We start from the raw sequence: 20,344 nt of genomic DNA, 5'->3' as shown, positions 1-20,344 counted from the left end.
GGTGATGTCGATTTCGACTATTTTTGATGCTATCACTTTAACGGACACGCCACGCCTACACTGCGCATGCCCGGTATCAAAGGCGAACGTTCAATCAGCTGACTCGCTCTTCAGCTTGAGGTTTACTTATCATATCAACATGAAAACGTTATTTATGTTGCTGCTCTTCTGTCATGTTGCATCTACAGGTAAGATCACACTGTGACTCTCACCGTTACGCTGTTTCCTGTTATTATTGTCGCTGTAAAACTCGTTGCAGTCACTTTGTAAAGTGCGACATCAGGAGCCATAGTTTCACGTTCACTCCGTCAATACCGTTATTCAAACCATTTGACACTGACTTCACATGATCAGCCTATGTATTGTTCTCATGTAGGTTACTCGTCAGTGCGTTACAGAACGACACATATGCTGCATTCATGCTTTAGTGGAGGAAAGTAAAAGTTGTTCATAACCTCTGTGTGAAGTAATGTCCGTATCTTTAGGGAGGATAGAGGCTATCCCCATATATTATTGTTTGTAAATCAAATTATATACGACAACTATTACAAGACGTTGACTAGCTAATAATAATAATAATAATGTCCTAAAGTACACAATTGCAAATAAACAAATATCTGCTGTAAGAAGGCCAAAGTTACATGATTTAAAATAAGGCAACAATAAAACATATATTATTATTGTACACGGGCCATCTACATGACTCGTTGCTCAATGCACAAAGTCACAACATAAAATTAGTGACGTTAGTGGGTCTATAACATATTCTTTAGGTAGCTCATTGTGATTTAACATATTTTTAAATACTCCTATTATTATTTTTTTATTGACGACCATTAATATCCATCATTTGTATAAAAATTCAGTTCCAATAAACCTTATTTGTTCTGCAGTGAAATACTCCCTGAAATATTTCCTCACTGCAACTTCTGGAGTGAAAAACATTCCAGAGTTTGTGGCTTTTGCGATGGTCGATGAAGTCCAGCTTGGTTACTTTGACAGCAACAGCAAGAACCCGGAGCCCAAACAGGACTGGGTGAGAGATTTAGCAAAGGATAACCCACAACACATTGAGTGGTATGTTCAGAAGTGTTCCAGCAATCAGCAGTTCTTCAGAGCCAACCTTGACGGATTGAAGCAGCGCTTAAACCAAACTGGAGGTAGGTCTGTTTATGTTCATGTTTAACGTTTAGCTGGTGAGATGTAGCTTCCTGTATGAACACATGCCAGTGCTTTTTGATGAAGAGAATATGGACTTTCACTCTGTTTTCCAGCAGATGTTGAGTGGCTTCCACAGAGCCAGTAATTGGTGGATCAGCGTGTCTCTGTGGTGAAGATGTGATGTTATGTGTTAATAATCGTCTGTGCTGCGATGTCACTTTCTCCCTCTCTACCTCTCTCAGGTGCCCACATTTTACAGAGGATGAACGGCTGTGAGTGGGATGATGAGACTGGAGAGGTGATTGGTTTTAATCAGTATGGTTATGATGGAGAAGACTTCATTGCGTTGGACCTGCAGACGATGACGTGGACTGCACCAAGACAGCAGGCGTTCAGCACCAAACTTAGATGGGATGCTGACAAAGCCAGATTAGAATACAATAAATATCACTACATCCACGAATGTCCTGTCTGGCTGAAGAAGTATGTGCACTATGGGAGGAGCTATCTGCAGAGAACAGGTAGAGTCACGTGACCTGGTGCTCTTTAAAGGACACTAAAGTGTTCATACGCCTCTTCTGTTTTAATGTACAGTAAATATGGACATAGTTTCTCTCACCTCACTTCATCTCTTTTATTCTAGTACTTCATGTTGGGATGTTAATATTAAGATAAATAATAATTGGGACTTGGACCAATATTTATTGATGATTGCTGATACTCAGGAATATCAATGAATAGATTATTGATTTAATGATGAATGGTCCTTAAATCAAAATTCAGTACATGAAAAACATGGTTATTAAACAGTATTATTTTCACTGATTTACATATCTTTACATTAAATAAATAACATGTTAAGCTTATAAAATACAATGCATTGTAAGGATTAAAGGCTTTGGTTTAGATTCATTACAACCAGTTGTGTCTAGGTGAGAGAGACAAACACAAAGAGACACTTCCTGTCTAAACCTCTCAAATAATTTAATTTAAATATAAACCCTCAAAATAAAACAAATGAACTGTTCAAGGCTTTTGGAGTTCAAACTATTATTCATTATTTCACAAATAAGCACAGATTACAAAAACATTCTCAATGATTAATAGAGATTTGTGTAGCAGGACTTTATTTTTACTCTCTATTTACATCTCACAACCCCCAGATGTTGTCAATGTTTAATATTAAATATACTATTTATTGCAGTGCCTCACTATTACTAATTCGGTAAGTCCATCCATCCATTTTCCTCCGCTTATCCGGGGTCGGGTCGCGGTGGCAGCAGGCCAAGCAGGCTGACCTCGACTTCCCTCTCACCGGCAACATGTTCCAGCTCATTCTGGGGGATCCCGAGGCGTTCCCAGGCCAGCTGGGAGATGTAATCTGTAATGGGAAAATATGTCATAGTCTAATGTGAAGGTTTAAGGAATGTAAGTCCTAAAAGAGCAGACACCAAACTGTAGTTTCAGTAGATGACTTTAATTAGTTTAGTATCCAGGTGTCTTGTTATCTGTTATCATTGTGCACTGTTTTTGTTTACTCTTCGTAAGACAGAGACACAGAGAGGCTTTGATTAACAGAGATCCTCTGTTTGACATACTTTTGACTTCCTTTGTGACGCGTTATCTGAAGTTATAAAGGCGTAAACCTTTGCATGCAGATGGGATGTGTGAGGGTAAAGAATGTCTGTTCTGTCTCTGCAAATGGTCATTTTTACGATGTCACAGTGACTTCAAAGGAAGCATCTGTTGTGAGTTTAAACTGATTAGTGTAAGGCAAACTGTGAACAAAAGGGATTTGTAAACAGGAGATAAAAGCATCTTCCTGACTGTCTTAAATGATATACTAGGGCTCGAAGGATGACCTGCCTTTTGTTGTGTTCTTTGTGTATTCTTGTTAGCTAAGCAGATAACAGGAAGCTGTCTGAGTATAAATGTCCATGCATTCTGAGTGTTAGGGAGAGCACTCTTCCAGATGACTGCGATGTGTCTGTGAGACTGTTCTCTTTGCTTGCAAGCAAATAAATTGACTTTACCAACCTTGATCGTTCATCAAAACTCTGTTTACTTTATATTGATAGAAAACCTCAACTTTCTTCTCCCGACTAGTCATAAGAAATATTCCACAACAAATCTCTCCAGCGTGTTCTGGGTCTTCCACGGGGTCTCTTCCCAGTTGGACGTGCCTGGAAACCTCCAGTGGGAGGCGTCCAGGAGGCGTCCTAATTAGATGCCCGAACCACCTCAGCTGACTCCTTTCGACACGAAGGAGTAGCGGCTCGACTCCAAGATCCCTCCTGATGACCGAGCTCCTTACCCTATCTCTTAGGCTGAGCCCAGCCACCCTACGGAGGAAGCTCATTTCGGCCGCTTGTAGCCGCGACCTTGTCCTTTCGGTCACGACCCAGAGTTCGTGACCATAGGTGAGGGTAGGAACGTAGACCGCCTGGTAAATTGAGAGCTTTGCCTTCCGGCTCAGCTCCCTCTTCACCAAGACGGTCCGGTGCAGCGCCTGCTTTACTGCTGCAGCCGCACCGATCCGCCTGTCGATCTCCCGCTCCATCTTACCCTCACTCGTGAACAAGACCCCGAGATACTTGAACTCCTTCGCTTGAGGTAGGCACTCCGTCCCCACCTGGAGGGAGCAATCCACCGGTTTCCGGCAGAGCACCATGGCCTCAGATTTGGAGGTGCTAACTCTCATCCCCGCCGCTTCACACTTGGCTGCAAACCGCCCCAGTGAATGCTGGAGGTCACGATCCGAGGAGGCCAACAGGACCACATCATCTGCAAACAGCAGAGAGGCGATCCCGAGACCCGCGAACCTGACGTTCTCCGCCCCCCGACTGCGCCTAGATATCCTGTCCATGAAAGTCACGAACAGGACCGGTGACAAAGGGCAGCCCTGGCGTAGGCCAACACCCACCGGGAACGTGTCTGACTTTTTGCCGAGAATGCGGACACAGCTCCTACTGCAGTCGTACAGAGAACAGATCGCCCGTTGTAATGGGTCCGGCACCCCATACTCCCGCAGCACCCCCCACAAGAACCCCCGAGGGACCCGGTCGAAAGCCTTCTCCAAGTCCACAAAGCACATGTAGACTGGTTGGGCAAGCTCCCAGAACCTCTCCAGTAGTCTTGCGAGGGTAAAGAGCTGGTCCACTGTTCCACGGCCGGGACGGAATCCGCATTGCTCCTCTTGAATCTGAGGTTCGACAAACTGATTTATTTTTATTGATGCATAACATGCCAGCCTAAGTCCTATACACAGTTTTCTTGTTTGTTTTTAAATCCCTAGACCTTCCCTCAGTGTCTCTCCTCCAGAAGACTCCCTCCTCCCCAGTCAGCTGCCACGCTACAGGTTTCTACCCTGACAGAGCCATGATGTACTGGAGGAAAGATGGAGAGGAGCATCACGAGGACGTGGACCACGGAGAGATCCTCCCCAACCACGATGGATCCTTCCAGATCAGTGTGGACCTGATCCTTTCATCAGTCGCACCTGAAGACTGGAGGAGGTACGACTGTGTGTTTCATCTCTCTGGTGTGGAGGACGACATCGTCACCAAACTGGACAAAGCACAGATCAGGACCAACTGGGGTAAGACTGAGATCAGATGTGATGGAAGTTTAAAAACTAACGCTAGACCTGGATCATAACTTCAGAGGTTATGCCCAAAAGCATTTTGTTGTCAATTCAACAGACGAGTTGTTGTGACTTTTAAATCTTTAACCCTCCTCTTAATCTTGATAGAAGAATCAGGTTTGCAACCTCTTATCCTCTTCTTCTGACTCTTATTGTCATAGTTTGGGCAATTATTTCTATGATAACATTGTTCTCATCATCTGTGGTAGAGACAACGTGTGAATGTTTTGTGTTCCAGTTTCTCCGTCAGAGTTTCCTGCTGCTGGTGTTACTGCAGTTGTTGTAGGACTGCTGCTGCTTCTGGCACTCTGCATCGCTGGACTCTTCATCTGGAGGAGGAACAATAATGGTGAGTGAAGCCATTTTTACTCCACTGTTGGATTCAACACAGTAGAAGACGTACTGCGTATACTGTATGAGCTCTCCCACATTTACAGTCAAAGCACAAATCAGTGAAATTAATACAAAACATGCAAAAGTGTTCTTTTGGTTTCTTTTCATAAACTCTGTATTTTCTTCAACATTTAATATTGTAACGTCTCTTTATTTCAGGATTCATTCCTGCAAACACAGAGTGAAATGTCCAGAGTTGTCGTGGCAAAGTCTGCAGCATCAAACAGGTCTTCAGTCACACTGATGAACCAATGGTTGGCTCACCTTTTATCTGTTCTGACCTGTGACAGACCGGATGATGGATGGGTCCTCTTCTGTCCATGGTCCTTGAGGTCGACACGCAGACAGTATTTTGGAGGGTTTGGGGATATTTGAAGACCACCCTTACTTTCGCAAGGCATACTTTACCGACTATTTATGCCTTACAAAGCATTTATTAAGTATTTTCTGATTTTCTCTCAATCCAATTACCCCTGATGGTCCAGCATCTATTAATACAAATTAATGCAAATTAAGATATGGCTGCATGTTCAAGTGGGATTTGCAAATTGTGGGTTATATTTATTCAATCACCGAGTGCACCTTTCTAGTTGTATTAACAAAACAATGTTCACTTTAGTCACAATATTTTTAACAAATACTATTTGGTTAAATTGTAAATACCTTCTTCCCCTTTTTTTCTCTCTGTTTGTGCAATAAATGTACATTTTTTCTTTAGTTTGTCACCCGCATGCTTTCACTCTTGTTAAACACTCCCTGTTTAATTTCAATGTGTAAACTTTGCTGTATGAATTAAGTTTGATTAATTCAATAAAGACATCTCTGTTACGGTACAACTGTTGTGTTGGTGTCTTTTCTATTGACTGCATCCAAAAGGTGCGCTTTAGATCAGTGCTACATTTAAAACAGCATCACCAGGTTATCCATTAATCTGAGTCTTTGCACGCTAACATTTTCAACAGACTTGGCAAGTTTAACCATTAAATCATCATGCCCGGTGCATTTTCTTCATTATTTAACGAGCTGAAAACGTCTTTGTGGTATTGGAAATGTTGTTTATCATATACTTCCTATGTGTAGGAATTGCCTCCATGTTGGTGTCATTACTGGGGTGCATTTTCTACAATACTCTTCTTGCCTGGGTGCAAAACGGCTTTGTGATGACAAAAGAGGTCTCACTGGAAATATCGCGAGATTTGACTCAACACACTCACCTCAGGCTGCTGGAGGCAGCAGCAGCGGCATCCTGCAGGAGAACAGGATGTAGGTCCGTTTGTCTGCGACTTTAACAACAGCATTACAATACATTATATTTTGTATAAATATGTTTGCAGTGCTGGAATGTAACTCAGTAGTTGTAGTAGCTACATTTGCTTAACTGTAGGTCCTACTTAAGTAGTATTTGAAGTTGCCTACTTGAGTATTTCCATGTTATGCTACTTTACTCTTCTACTCCACTAGATTTCAGAGGGAAATACTGAACTACTGTTTACTTCACTATGTGTTTGACGGTTGTAGATACTTTGCAGATTCAGGTGATTACAAAGTATAAATCAACTTATAATGATGTGTTATCTATTAAGCTTCCCAGCAGTATAAAGTAGTTTGACTCCATCTTTACCAGCTGCAACATTAAAGAGATAAATCAATGCATCAATAATTATAATACAGTAATATAATATATGATTCTAAAATGGACCATTCTGCATAGAGTACCTTTACTTTTGGTACTTCATACTACAGATTGTGATGCTAATACTTTTGCACTTTTACTAAAGAAACAAATTGAATGCAGGACTTTTTACTTGTAACAGTATTTACACACTGTGGTATCACTACATTGATTTAAGTACAATATATGTACTTCTTCCATCTCTGTATATTTGTAGAAATATGTAGAAACATCAAAATAAAAGTATTGTAAAAAATATGTTTTAGTCAATAGCTGCATCATGAATGTAAAGTTATTTTACTTGTACCTTTGTACCTGTCTATACAGTGGAGGACTGTACGCTAACTAAGCAATATTATTCAAACACATAGTTACATGCAAAGTTGAGGTACTTGTACTACTTGTAGTATTACCATTTAGAAGTATAAAGTTGCATAAACTTCTACTTCACTAAATTTAAGAGGGAATTATCATACTTCTTATTTGTCTGAGAGCTATAGTTACTTTTCAGATTACAATTGTTCATACTTCCTGTTCATTGTTTATCCAAATGTGGTGATTTTGACTGTTTTTTATGTTATGACTAATGGTCACGCTACACCCTACACTGCGCATGCCCGGTATCAAAAGCGAACTTTCATTCACCTGACTCGCTCTTCAGCTTGATGTTTACTTATCATATCAACATGAAAACGTTATTTATGTTGCTGCTCTTCTGTCATGTTGCATCTACAGGTAAGATCACACTGTGACTCTCACCGTTACGCTGTTTCCTGTTATTATTGTCGCTGTAAAACTCGTTGCAGTCACTTTGTAAAGAGCGACATCAGGAGTCATAGTTTCACTTTCACTCCGTCACACTGTGTTTATAATAATTCCGTTATTCAAACGTGTCCATCTGACACTGACTTCACATGATCAGCCTATGTATTGTTCTCATGTAGGTTACTCGTCAGTGCGTTACAGAACGACACATATGCTGCATTCATGCTTTAGTGGAGGAAAGTAAAAGTTGTTCATAACCTCTGTGTGAAGTAATGTCCGTATCTTTAGGGAGGACAGAGGCTATCCCCATATATTATTGTTTGTAAATCAAATTATATACGACAACTATTACAAGACGTTGACTAGCTAATAATAATAATTCCCTAAAGTACACAATCACAAATGAACAAATATCTGCTGTAAGAAGGCCAAAGTTACATGATTTAAAATAAGGCTACAATAAAACATATATTATTATTGTACACGGGCCATCTACATGACTCGTTGCTCAATGCACAAAGTCACAACATAGAATTAGTAACGTTAGTGGGTCTATAACATATTCTTTAGGTAGCTCATTGTGATTTAACATATTTTTAAATTCTCCCTTTTTTTTGTAATTGACGACCATTAATATCCAGAATCTGTATAAAAATGAAGTTCCAATAAACCTTCTTTGTTTTGCAGTGAAACATTCCCTGAAATATGTCCTGACTGCAACTTCTGGAGTCACAAACATTCCAGAGTTTGTGGGTCTTGCGATGGTCGATGAAGTCGAGATGGGTTACTGTGACAGCAACATCAAGACCGCGGAGCCTAAACAGGACTGGATGAGAGATTTAGCAAAGGATGACCCACAACACATTGAGTGGAACACTCAGAAGTGTTCTAGCAATCAGCAGTTCTTCAGAGCCAACCTTGACGGCTTGAAGCAGCGCTTAAACCAAACTGGAGGTAGGTGTGTTTATGTTCATGTTTAACGTTTAGCTGGTGAGATGTAGCTTCCTGTATGAACACATGCCAGTGCTTTTTGATGAAGAGAATATGGACTTTCACTCTGTTTTCCAGCAGATGTTGAGTGGCTTCCACAGAGCCAGTAATTGGTGGATCAGCGTGTCTCTGTGGTGAAGATGTGATGTTATGTGTTAATAATCGTCTGTGCTGCGATGTCACTTTCTCCCTCTCTACCTCTCTCAGGTGCCCACATTTTATAGAGGATGAACGGCTGTGAGTGGGATGATGAGACTGGAGAGGTGATTGGTTTTAATCAGTATGGTTATGATGGAGAAGACTTCCTTGTGTTGGACCTGCAGACGATGACGTGGACTGCACCAAGACAGCAGGCGTTCAGCACCAAACTTAGATGGGATGCTGACAAAGCCAGATTAGAATACAATAAATATTACTACATCCACGAATGTCCTGACTGGCTGAAGAAATATGTGCACTATGGGAGCAGCTCTCTGCAGAGAACAGGTAGATTCATGTGACCTGATGCTCTTTAAAGGACACTAAAGTGTTCACACGCCTCTTCTGTTTTAATGTACAGTAAATATGGACATAGTTTCTCTCACCTCACTTCATCTCTTTTATTCTTGGCGTCCTCTCCACTTTTATTTCATAACTTTATTCACTTAAAGCTCATTAAAGTTCCTCACGGTGACACTAAGTGAGATCATTCACATCTGCTACATGAACACATTTAACTCCCAGTACTTCATGTTGGGATGTTAATATTAAGATAAATAATAATTAGAGCTGGGAGCAATATTTATTGATGATTACTGATACTCAGGAATATCAATGAATAGATTATTGATTTAATGATGAATGGTCCTTAAATTAAAATTCAGTACATGAAAAACATGGTTATTAAACAGTATTATTTTCACTGATTTACATATCTTTACATTTAATAAAAAACACATGTTAAGCTTATAAAATACAATGCATTGTAAGGATTAAAGGCTTTGGTTTAGATTCATTACAAACAGTTGTGTCTAGGTGAGAGAGACAAACACAAAGAGACACTTCCTGTCTAAACCTCTCAAATAACATAATTTAAATTTAAACCCTCAAAATGAAACAAATTTAAATGAAATGTTCAAGGCTTTTTGAGTTCAAACTATTATTCATTATTTCACAAATAAACACAGATTACAAAAACATTCTCAATGATTAATAGAGATTTGTGTAGCAGGACTTTATTTTTACTCTCTATTTACATCTCACAACCCCCAGATGTTGTCATTGTTTAATATTAAATACACTATTTATTGCAGTGCATCACTAGTAGTAATTCGGTAAGTGTAGTATTATCATGAATAAGGCTCCCCCTGGTGGTGTAAGTAGACTGCATGATGTGCATTTGAATTAAATCACATGACATGTGTACTGTCCAGGGTAAGAAAGTAACGTGCATCAATATTTACTGATGCTTTTAAACTGATTTATTTTTATTGATGCATAACATGCCAGCCTAAGTCCTATACACAGTTTTCTTGTTTGTTTTTAAATCCCTAGACCTTCCCTCAGTGTCTCTCCTCCAGAAGACTCCCTCCTCCCCAGTCAGCTGCCACGCTACAGGTTTCTACCCTGACAGAGCCATGATGTACTGGAGGAAAGATGGAGAGGAGCATCACGAGGACGTGGACCACGGAGAGATCCTCCCCAACCACGATGGATCCTTCCAGATCAGTGTGGACCTGATCCTTTCATCAGTCGCACCTGAAGACTGGAGGAGGTACGACTGTGTGTTTCATCTCTCTGGTGTGGAGGACGACATCGTCACCAAACTGGACAAAGCACAGATCAGGACCAACTGGGGTAAGACTGAGATCAGATGTGATGGAAGTTTAAAAACTAACGCTAGACCAGGATCATAACTTCAGAGGTTATGCCCAAAAGCATTTTGTTGTCAATTCAACAGACGAGTTGTTGTGACTTTTAAATCTTTAACCCTCCTCTTAATCCTGATAGAAGAATCAGGTTTGCGACCTCTTATCCTCTTCTTCTGACTCTTATTTTCATAGTTTTGGCAATTATTTCTATGATAACATTGTTCTCATCATCTGTGGTAGAGACAACGTGTGAATGTTTTGTGTTCCAGTTTCTCCGTCAGAGTTTCCTGCTGGTGTTACTGGACTTGTTGTAGGACTGCTGCTGCTTCTGGCACTCTGCATCGCTGGACTCTTCATCTGGAGGAGGAACAATAATGGTGAGTGAAGCCATTTTTACTCCACTGTTGGATTCAACACAGTAGAAGACGTACTGCGTATACTGTATGAGCTCTCCCACATTTACAGTCAAAGCTGAGATCAGTGAAATAAATACAAAACATGCAAAAGTGTTTTGTTGGTTTCTTTTCATAAACTCTGTATTTTCTTTAACATTTAATATTGTAACGTCTCTTTATTTCAGGATTCATTCCTGCAAACACAGAGTGAAATGTCCAGAGTTGTCGTGGCAAAGTCTGCAGCATCAAACAGGTCTTCAGTCACACTGATGAACCAATGGTTGGCTCACCTTTTATCTGTTCTGACCTGTGACAGACCGGATGATGGATGGGTCCTCTTCTGTCCATGGTCCTTGAGGTCGACACGCAGACAGTATTTTGGAGGGTTTGGGGATATTTGAAGACCACCCTTACTTTCGCAAGGCATACTTTACCGACTATCTATGCCTTACAAAGCATTTATTAAGTATTTTAAATAGACCTCATCTAAAGTGAGGACTATTTATGCCGTACAAAGCATTTATTGGTAACACACTATGAAGCATTAGTTAAGTATGAGTAAACACTTAATTCATCATTTATAAAGCATTGTTCCTACATTAATAATTCATTAGTATGCAGTTCATAACAACAGTAACAAATGTTTTATTCTTGATTAATAAGCTCGTCTATTATGTGTTTCATTATTGTTAGTGGTGTATAGTAACGAAGTAGAAATACTTCATTACTGTACTTAAGTCGTTTTTTTTGGATATCTGTACTTTACTTTACTATTTATATTTCTGTTGACTTTTACTTTTACTTCACTACATTTTGCAAAGAAAACTGATACTTTTACTCCGATACATTTCCCCTGAAACCTTCGTTACTCGCTACAAAATCAAATCTATCTTTAGAAACAAAATGAATCATGAGACCAGCGTCGGGGACTGTGGTGGAACACAGACTGTAACAAGCAGGTTTGGTGAATCAGTGGTCCTAGCTTGCAGGTTAAATCATTGGTTGATCACGTTAATGCGCAATTGCAAACAAGTGCTCTCAAAGCCGCGGTGTTTAGGTTCCCAGTGATGCCCAGGATGCTATATGCTATAGCTAGCGAGACTACATGAGCAGAATTCCACTCTGCGATGACTGATTTCATGACGGAAGCAGAAATGGAAGCACCTGCTACTCCCGCAACAAACTACGGTGGTGACGAAGACCAACACCCGTGGCCATATTTGCAAGAAATGTTTTCTTATGTTGGAGTGAAAGATTCTTCATACCGGATGAAGTGCCTCTTATTACCCAAATCTACTGAAATATTGGCATTCAAAAACTCCCCATCCAACCTCAGGAAACACATTGAGGTAAATTAAGATGAATCCCCACAGGATTGGAGTATATCTTTGGCGGGGGAGGGGGGGAGACAGGTGTCTGATCTTCTGATTTAGCTATACATGGTGTATGTTAGGCTAACGTTCGCTAGCTATCGTAAATCAAATGAGACAATTAGTGTAGTAGACAGATCGCTGGCGAGTTAGTGAGCTGAGGAAGTGTTGACAGTTGTGAGATTGTGTTGATTTGAGTCATCTTAGTTATAATCATTGCAGCACTAGTTGGCTAACGTTAGCTAACTTAACGTTAGCTAGCCACCACACCATAGGATCGACAGGAGCCGCGAGAGCGCAGCATTAGTGTTAGCATTAGGATTAGCATTAGGGTTAGCATTAGTGTTAGCATTAGTGTTAGCATTAGTGTTAGCATTAGGGGAATCCTTCCCAGCTGTGCGCAAGCTGTCTGTGCAGCTGAACACACCTCTACCTGCCTCAGCGGCCTGTGAAAGGCTAGTTAGCATCGCAGGACTCGTCTTCAGCCCAAGAAGAGCGAGACGGAATTCTCGCAATTTTTGAAAACCAACTTCTTTTGAAGATGAACAGGACATTGTTCAGTTTCAAGTAATGACTGGGTTGTTACTTTAGTATCGATCATGTTTTGATATTCGAGTCATTTTGTGGATGATCAGATGGAGTTATGATGGTAGCAGTCGCCCAATTGCAGATTCAGCTTGAGACAAACCTTTGCCTATTGTGTTCAAATCAGGCCCATAGGAGTTCACAAGGCAGGTGTCCTTTCTCACAACACTGACCTGATGCATCAAGTGGATATTTTCTGCTGAACACAATATGATGCATTTGCCCTCTACATCCTCTAGTCGGAATGAGCATAATCATAAACGCACTGTTACAACTCCTTCATAGCGTCATATTGCTTTTCGGAGATTTATGATGATAAGTTCATAGTAGATGCAAAAGTATACTTATGTACAATATATTATGTTGAACATTGTTGCTCCTGGATGGATCACAGCCAACACAATCATTGTCAACACAGCTCCATGTCCTTGGTCATGGTGCCACAGCACTTAAAAGAATAAACTTCATAATTCTGACCCTTTGCTTTGTTATTAACAGCATTTACTTGTACTTTTACTTTCGATACTTAAGTACATTTAATATCAGAAAATTACTTTTGATACTTAAGTACAATAAATATCAGATACTTTAAGACTTTTACTCAAGTAGTATTCTAACAGGTGACTTTTACTTTTACTGGAGTCATTTTCCAGTAAGGTATCTTTACTTTTACTCAAGTATGGCTTTTGGGTACTTTATACACCGCTGATTATTGTGTTTTCATATTTTATAAATAATGGATTCCCCATTTGTAAATGAAGTATTATATATTTTACAAACCAATTATTAAGGAGTTGTGGATGATTAATAAGATAATTTAGTATTTTTGATATCTTTAACAGTTTTGCAATATCACAGTTTACATTTGGTGCTGTTTTCAGAACTTGTTCTACATGTTTGATGGATGTGTAATGCAAACTGCATTATATTTTGGGTGGCCAGTTATCGCTGCATGTTCAAGAGGGATTTGCAAATGATGGGTTATATTAATTCAATCACTGAGTGAACCTTTCTAGTTGTATTAACAATAATAAAGACATCTCTGTTACAGTACAACTGTTGTGTTGGTGTCTTTTCTATTGACTGCATCCAAAAGGTGCGCTTTAGATCAGTGCTACATTTAAAACAGCATCACCAGGTTATCCATTAATCTGAGTCTTTGCACGCTAACATTTTCAACAGACTTGGCAAGTTTAACCATTAAATCATCATGCCCGGTGTATTGACAGGAAATCCCGGTGGCCTGATTTCCTCTGAAAAAACAATAAATTCTGTAACCGTGACTCAAAGCTGCTACTGATTAACCAACAGTCCATGAATCATTCATGTCATATGCATTGAATGTGTTGTAACTCTATTATGTTGTTCATTCTGTACACTTCCCTCCTCTGTTGCTCTCCCTGAGGTTTCTTACTTTTTTCTCACCGTTAAAGGTTTTGTTTGGAGTTCTTCCTGTACCGGTGTGAGGGTCCTGGGACAGAGGATGTCGTGTGTGTACAGATTGTAAAGCCCTCTGAGGTCAATTTGTGATTTTGGGCGATACAAAATAAATTGAATTGAACATTAAAGACAGCCCACTAAAGGGAGGAAGACAGAGACGAGCTGGGATTGTGCTTTTTGCCGGCTGAGGATGGGCAAAGCAGAAGACTCTGGGGTGGAGGAGAGACCCAAATGGGACAACAAGGTTCAGTACCTGCTGACATGTATTGGCTTTGCTGTGGGGATTGGAAACGTCTGGCGTTTTCCTTACCTGTGCTGTATGTCCAAATGTGCTGGTTTTGATTTCGACTATTTTTTTCGTTATGACTCAAAGGTCACGCCGCACCTACACTGCGCATGCCCGGTATCACAGGTGAACGCGTTCATTCACCTGACTCGCTCTTCAGCTACTGCGGTCAAGTCAGCAGACACTCAGATCTCCGTGGTCAACTCAGCAGACACTTAAATTGTAGTGCACATATACGCTGAAACTTACGGTAAACGGCACAGCTCGGGAGCGAGCGAAGAACTTTGCAAAGTTAGCGGAAAGATTAACGTGAGACAACTTCCGGTTTTCTACAGACGAACATCCGGTTTTCAGAATAAGATGGCAACAAAGTATACATATTGCATAATGAAATGAGATTAAATGAATTATATTCACAGTATAAAACATGCTACCTGCATCTCCTGAGTTAAAGGGAAAATACACCTAAATTGTGCATAAAGTGTCTTTATTCTTTGATTTGAGGGTTGCTGGAAGTTAATAATACCTGACTGACGGTCAATTAAGATATTTTACGAAGCAAAAACTGAATTGAATTTGTATCTTCAAATGGCACATTTTTTAAATGTTTAAGGTGCTATAAAAATGTTTTTCTCAATAATTCCACACAACGACTAATGCATATATGTTAAGGACAAAAATGGGTAATATCACAATATTTAAGGTGCTACAAAAATATTTTTCTCAATAAGTCCAGACAATGACTGACATGTATGTGTTGAGGACATCGTTGACTCCACCCAAACTGCATATTAGATATTTTTACTGTCCCAATTAAGAGATATTTCAAATTAAAACTCATACATTTGAACCGAGAAAACGTATAATAACTGAATATTTGAGGTGCTATAAAAACTATTTTCTCAATAAGTCCAGACAATGACTGACATGTATGTGTTGAGGACATCGTTGACTCCACCCATACTGAAAATTAGACATTTTTACTGTCCCAATTAAGAGATATTTCAAATTAAAACTCATACATTTGAATCGAGAAAATATCTAATAAATGGATATTTGAAGTGTAATAAAAAGTTTTTTCTCAATAAGTCCAGACAATGACTGATATACATGTGTTGAGGACGTCGTTGACTACACCCAAACTGAATATTAGACATTTTTACTGTCCCAATTAGGAAATATTTCAAATTAAAACTCATACATTTGAATCGAGAAAAAGTATAATAAATGGATATTTGAAGTGTAATAAACAAATTAATTAATTAACTTAAAAAAAATCTCTTCATTACCACAGTAAAGATTTTTCATTTTCTGTATATGTGTGGTCAGAGATTTCCTCAACTTATATGCATTAGTCATTGTGTGGAATTATTGAGAAAATAGTTTTTATAGCACCTCAAATATTCAGAAATGTACCCGTTTCTTGGTACAAATGTATGAGTTTTAATTTGAAATATCTCTTAATTGGGACACTAAAAATGTCTAATATTCAGTATGGGTGGAGACAACGATGTCCTCAAGACATACATGTCAGTCATTGTCTGGACTTATTGAGAAAATAGTTTTGTAGCACCTTAAATATTGTGATATTACCCATTTTTGTCCTGAACATATATGCATTAGTCGTTGTGTGGAATTATTGAGAAAAACATTTTTATAGCACCTTAAACATTTAAAAAATGTGCCATTTGAAGATACAAATTCAGTTCAGAGTTTTTGCTTCGTAAAATGTCTTAATTGACCGTCAGTCAGGGATTAGTAACTTCCAGCAACCCTCAAATCAAAGAATAGACATTTTACGCACAATTTAGGTGTATTTTCCCTTTAACTCAGGAGATGCAGGTAGCATGTTTTATACTTAATGTGAATATAATTCATTTAATCTAATTTCATTATGCAATATGTATACTTTGTTGGCATCTTATTTTGAAAACCGGATGTTCGTCTGTAGAAAACCGGAAGTTTTCACGTTAATCTTTCCGCTAACTTTGCAAAATCTTTCGCTCGCTCCCGTCCTGTGCCGTTTGGTTGCGTTTACCGTAAGTTTCAGCGTATAGGTGCACTACAATTTAAGTGTCTGCTGAGTTGACCGCAGTCTTCAGCTTGATGTTTACTTATCATATCAACATGAAAACGTTATTTATGTTGCTCCTCTTCTGTCATGTTGCATCTACAGGTAAGATCACACTGTGACTCTCACCGTTACGCTGTTTCCTGTTATTATTGTCGCTGTAAAACTCGTTGCAGTCACTTTATAAAGAGCGACATCAGGAGTCAGTTTCACTTTCACTCCGTCACACGTGTTTATAATAATTCCGTTATTCAAACGTGTCCATCTGACACTGACTTCACATGATCAGCCTATGTATTGTTCTCATGTAGGTTACTCGTCAGTGCGTTACAGAACGACACATATGCTGCATTCATGCTTTAGTGGAGGAAAGTAAAAGTTGTTCATAACCTCTGTGTGAAGTAATGTCCGTATCTTTAGGGAGGATAGAGGCTATCCCCATATATTATTGTTTGTAAATCAAATTATATACGACAACTATTACAAGACGTTGACTAGCTAATAATAATAATTCCCTAAAGTACACAATCACAAATGAACAAATATCTGCTGTAAGAAGGCCAAAGTTACATGATTTAAAATAAGGCTACAATAAAACATATATTATTATTGTACACGGGCCATCTACATGACTCGTTGCTCAATGCACAAAGTCACAACATAAAATTAGTAGCGTTAGTGGGTCTATAACATATTCTTTAGGTATGTCATTGTGATTTAACATATTTAAAAATTGACAACCATTAATATCCATAATTTGTATACAAATTCAGTTCCAATAAACCTTCTTTGTTCTGCAGTGAAATACTCCATGAAATATGTCCTGACTGCAACTTCTGGAGTCACAAATCTTCCAGAGTTTGTGGCTTTTCTGATGGTCAATGAAGTCCAGGTGGGTTACTGTGACAGCAACAGCAAGACTGTGGATCCCAAACAGGACTGGATGAGAGATTTGCTAAACGATGACCCAAAACACATGGAGTGGTATGTTCAGAAGTGTTCTAGCGAGCAGCACGTCTTCAGATTCAACATTTACGACTTCAAGCAGCGCTTAAACCAAACTGGAGGTAGGTCTGTTTATGTTCATGTTTAACGTTTAGCTGGTGAGATGTAGCTTCCTGTATGAACACATGCCAGTGCTTTTTGATGAAGAGAATATGGACTTTCACTCTGTTTTCCAGCAGATGTTGAGTGGCTTCCACAGAGCCAGTAATTGGTGGATCAGCGTGTCTCTGTGGTGAAGATGTGATGTTATGTCTTAATAATCGTCTGTGCTGCGATGTCACTTTCTCCCTCTCTACCTCTCTCAGGTGCCCACATTTTACAGAGGATGAATGGCTGTGAGTGGGATGATGAGACTGGAGAGGTTACTGGTTTTAATCAGTATGGTTATGATGGAGAAGACTTCCTTGTGTTGGACCTGCAGACGCTGACGTGGACTGCACCAAGACAGCAGGCGTTCATCACCAAACTTAGATGGGATGCTGACGAAGCCACATCAGAATTCAATAAATATTTCTACATCCACACATGTCCTCACTGGCTGAAGAAGTATCTGCACTATGGGAGGAGCTCTCTGCAGAGAACAGGTAGATTCAAGTGACCTGATGCTCTTTAAAGGACACTAAAGTGTTCACACGCCTCTTCTGTTTTAATGTACAGTAAATATGGACATAGTTTCTCTCACCTCACTTCATCTCTTTTATTCTAGTACTTCATGTTGGGATGTTAATATTAAGATAAATAATAATTTATTGATGATTACTGATACTCAGGAATATCAATGAATAGATTATTGATTTAATGATGAATGGTCCTTAAATTAAAATTCAGTACATGAAAAACAGTATTATTTTCACTGATTTAGATATGTTTACATTTAATAAAAAACATGTTAAGCTTATAAAATACAATGCATTGTAAGGATTAAAGGCTTTGGTTAAGATTCATTACAAACAGTTGTGTCTAGGTGAGAGAGACAAACACAAAGAGACACTTCCTGTCTAAACCTCCACAACCCCCAGATGTTGTCAATTTTTAATATTAAATATACTATTTATTGCAGTGCCTCACTTGTAGTAATTCGGTAAGTGTAGTATTATCATGAATAAGGCTCCCCCTGGTGGTGTAAGTAGACTGCATGATGTGCATCTGAATTAAATCACATGACATGTGTACTGTCCAGGGTAAGAAAGTAACGTGCATCAATATTTACTGATGCTTTTAAACTGATTTATTTTTATTGATGCATAACATGCCAGCCTAAGTTCTATACACAGTTTTCTTGTTTGTTTTTAAATCCCTAGACCTTCCCTCAGTGTCTCTCCTCCAGAAGACTCCCTCCTCCCCAGTCAGCTGCCACGCTACAGGTTTCTACCCTGACAGAGCCATGATGTACTGGAGGAAAGATGGAGAGGAGCATCACGAGGACGTGGACCACGGAGAGATCCTCCCCAACCACGATGGATCCTTCCAGATCAGTGTGGACCTGATCCTTTCATCAGTCGCACCTGAAGACTGGAGGAGGTACGACTGTGTGTTTCATCTCTCTGGTGTGGAGGACGTCATCGTCACCAAACTGGACAAAGCACAGATCAGGACCAACTGGGGTAAGACTGAGATCAGATGTGATGGAAGTTTAAAAACTAACGCTAGACCTGGATCATAACTTCAGAGGTTATGCCCAAAAGCATTTTGTTGTCAATTCAACAGACGAGTTGTTGTGACTTTTAAATCTTTAACCCTCCTCTTAATCCTGATAGAAGAATCAGGTTTGCGACCTCTTATCCTCTTCTTCTGACTCTTATTTTCATAGTTTTGGCAATTATTTCTATGATAACATTGTTCTCATCATCTGTGGTAGAGACAACGTGTGAATGTTTTGTGTTCCAGTTTCTCCGACAGAGTTTCCTGCTGCTGGTGTTACTGGAGTTGTTGTAGGACTGCTGCTGCTTCTGGCACTCTGCATCGCTGGACTCTTCATCTGGAGGAGGAACAATAATGGTGAGTGAAGCCATTTTTACTCCACTGTTGGATTCAACACAGTAGAAGACGTACTGCGTATACTGTATGAGCTCTCCCACATTTACAGTCAAAGCAGAAATCAGTGAAATTCATGCTAAACATGCAAAAGTGTTTTGTTGGTTTCTTTTCATAAACTCTGTATTTTCTTTAATATTTAATATTGTAACGTCTCTTTATTTCAGGATTCATTCCTGCAAACACAGAGTGAAATGTCCAGAGTTGTCGTGGCAAAGTCTGCAGCATCAAACAGGTCTTCAGTCACACTGATGAACCAATGGTTGGCTCACCTTTTATCTGTTCTGACCTGTGACAGACCGGATGATGGATGGGTCCTCTTCTGTCCATGGTCCTTGAGGTCGACACGCAGACAGTATTTTGGAGGGTTTGGGGATATTTGAAGACCACCCTTACTTTCGCAAGGCATACTTTACACACTATTTATGCCTTACAAAGCATTTATTAAGTATTTTCTGATTTTCTCTCAATCCTGTTACCCCTGATGGTCCAGCATCTATTAATACAAATTAATACAAATTAATAAAAGCCATCCTGTTACTTTTGGGGTCAATTTGACCCCGTTCAATGTTTAACGTCTCCAAATAAATGATTTACATAATTTTGTTTGCTTCATATTTAATGACTTTTCCTAATTTAATGGGGACAACTGGGTATACATAAAATGAACATGATAATATGTTT

The 20,344-nt window shown here is 39.4% G+C and overlaps 2 protein-coding genes and 1 pseudogene across 2 annotated transcripts; all 3 read left to right on the top strand.

Moving 5' to 3' along the window:
• Window positions 1–19: 19 nt before the first annotated feature.
• Window positions 20–4,818, top strand: LOC142971988 (major histocompatibility complex class I-related gene protein-like). The gene is made up of 4 exons (XM_076112739.1): window positions 20–188; window positions 894–1,160; window positions 1,404–1,682; window positions 4,457–4,818. Exons 1-4 carry the CDS (start codon window positions 140–142, stop codon window positions 4,816–4,818), a joined length of 957 nt encoding a protein of 318 aa, XP_075968854.1. The 5' UTR covers window positions 20–139.
• Window positions 4,819–8,324: 3,506 nt separating this feature from the next.
• LOC142931394 (major histocompatibility complex class I-related protein 1-like) lies at window positions 8,325–10,642 on the top strand (annotated as a pseudogene).
• Window positions 10,643–16,401: 5,759 nt separating this feature from the next.
• On the top strand, window positions 16,402–19,289 carry LOC142971986 (major histocompatibility complex class I-related protein 1-like). Its single transcript, XM_076112738.1, has 4 exons — window positions 16,402–16,726; window positions 17,422–17,688; window positions 17,932–18,210; window positions 18,928–19,289. The coding sequence occupies exons 1-4, from the start codon at window positions 16,657–16,659 to the stop codon at window positions 19,287–19,289; spliced, it is 978 nt and encodes a 325-aa protein (XP_075968853.1). The 5' UTR covers window positions 16,402–16,656.
• Window positions 19,290–20,344: the final 1,055 nt, after the last annotated feature.

The sequence above is a fragment of the Anarhichas minor genome, unplaced genomic scaffold (assembly GCF_050575085.1).
Source record: "Anarhichas minor isolate MPS153535 unplaced genomic scaffold, ASM5057508v1 ptg000051l, whole genome shotgun sequence".
Taxonomy (NCBI): domain Eukaryota; kingdom Metazoa; phylum Chordata; class Actinopteri; order Perciformes; family Anarhichadidae; genus Anarhichas; species Anarhichas minor.
Note: the sequence above shows the minus strand (reverse complement) of the source record. Positions and strands in the feature narration are given on the sequence as shown.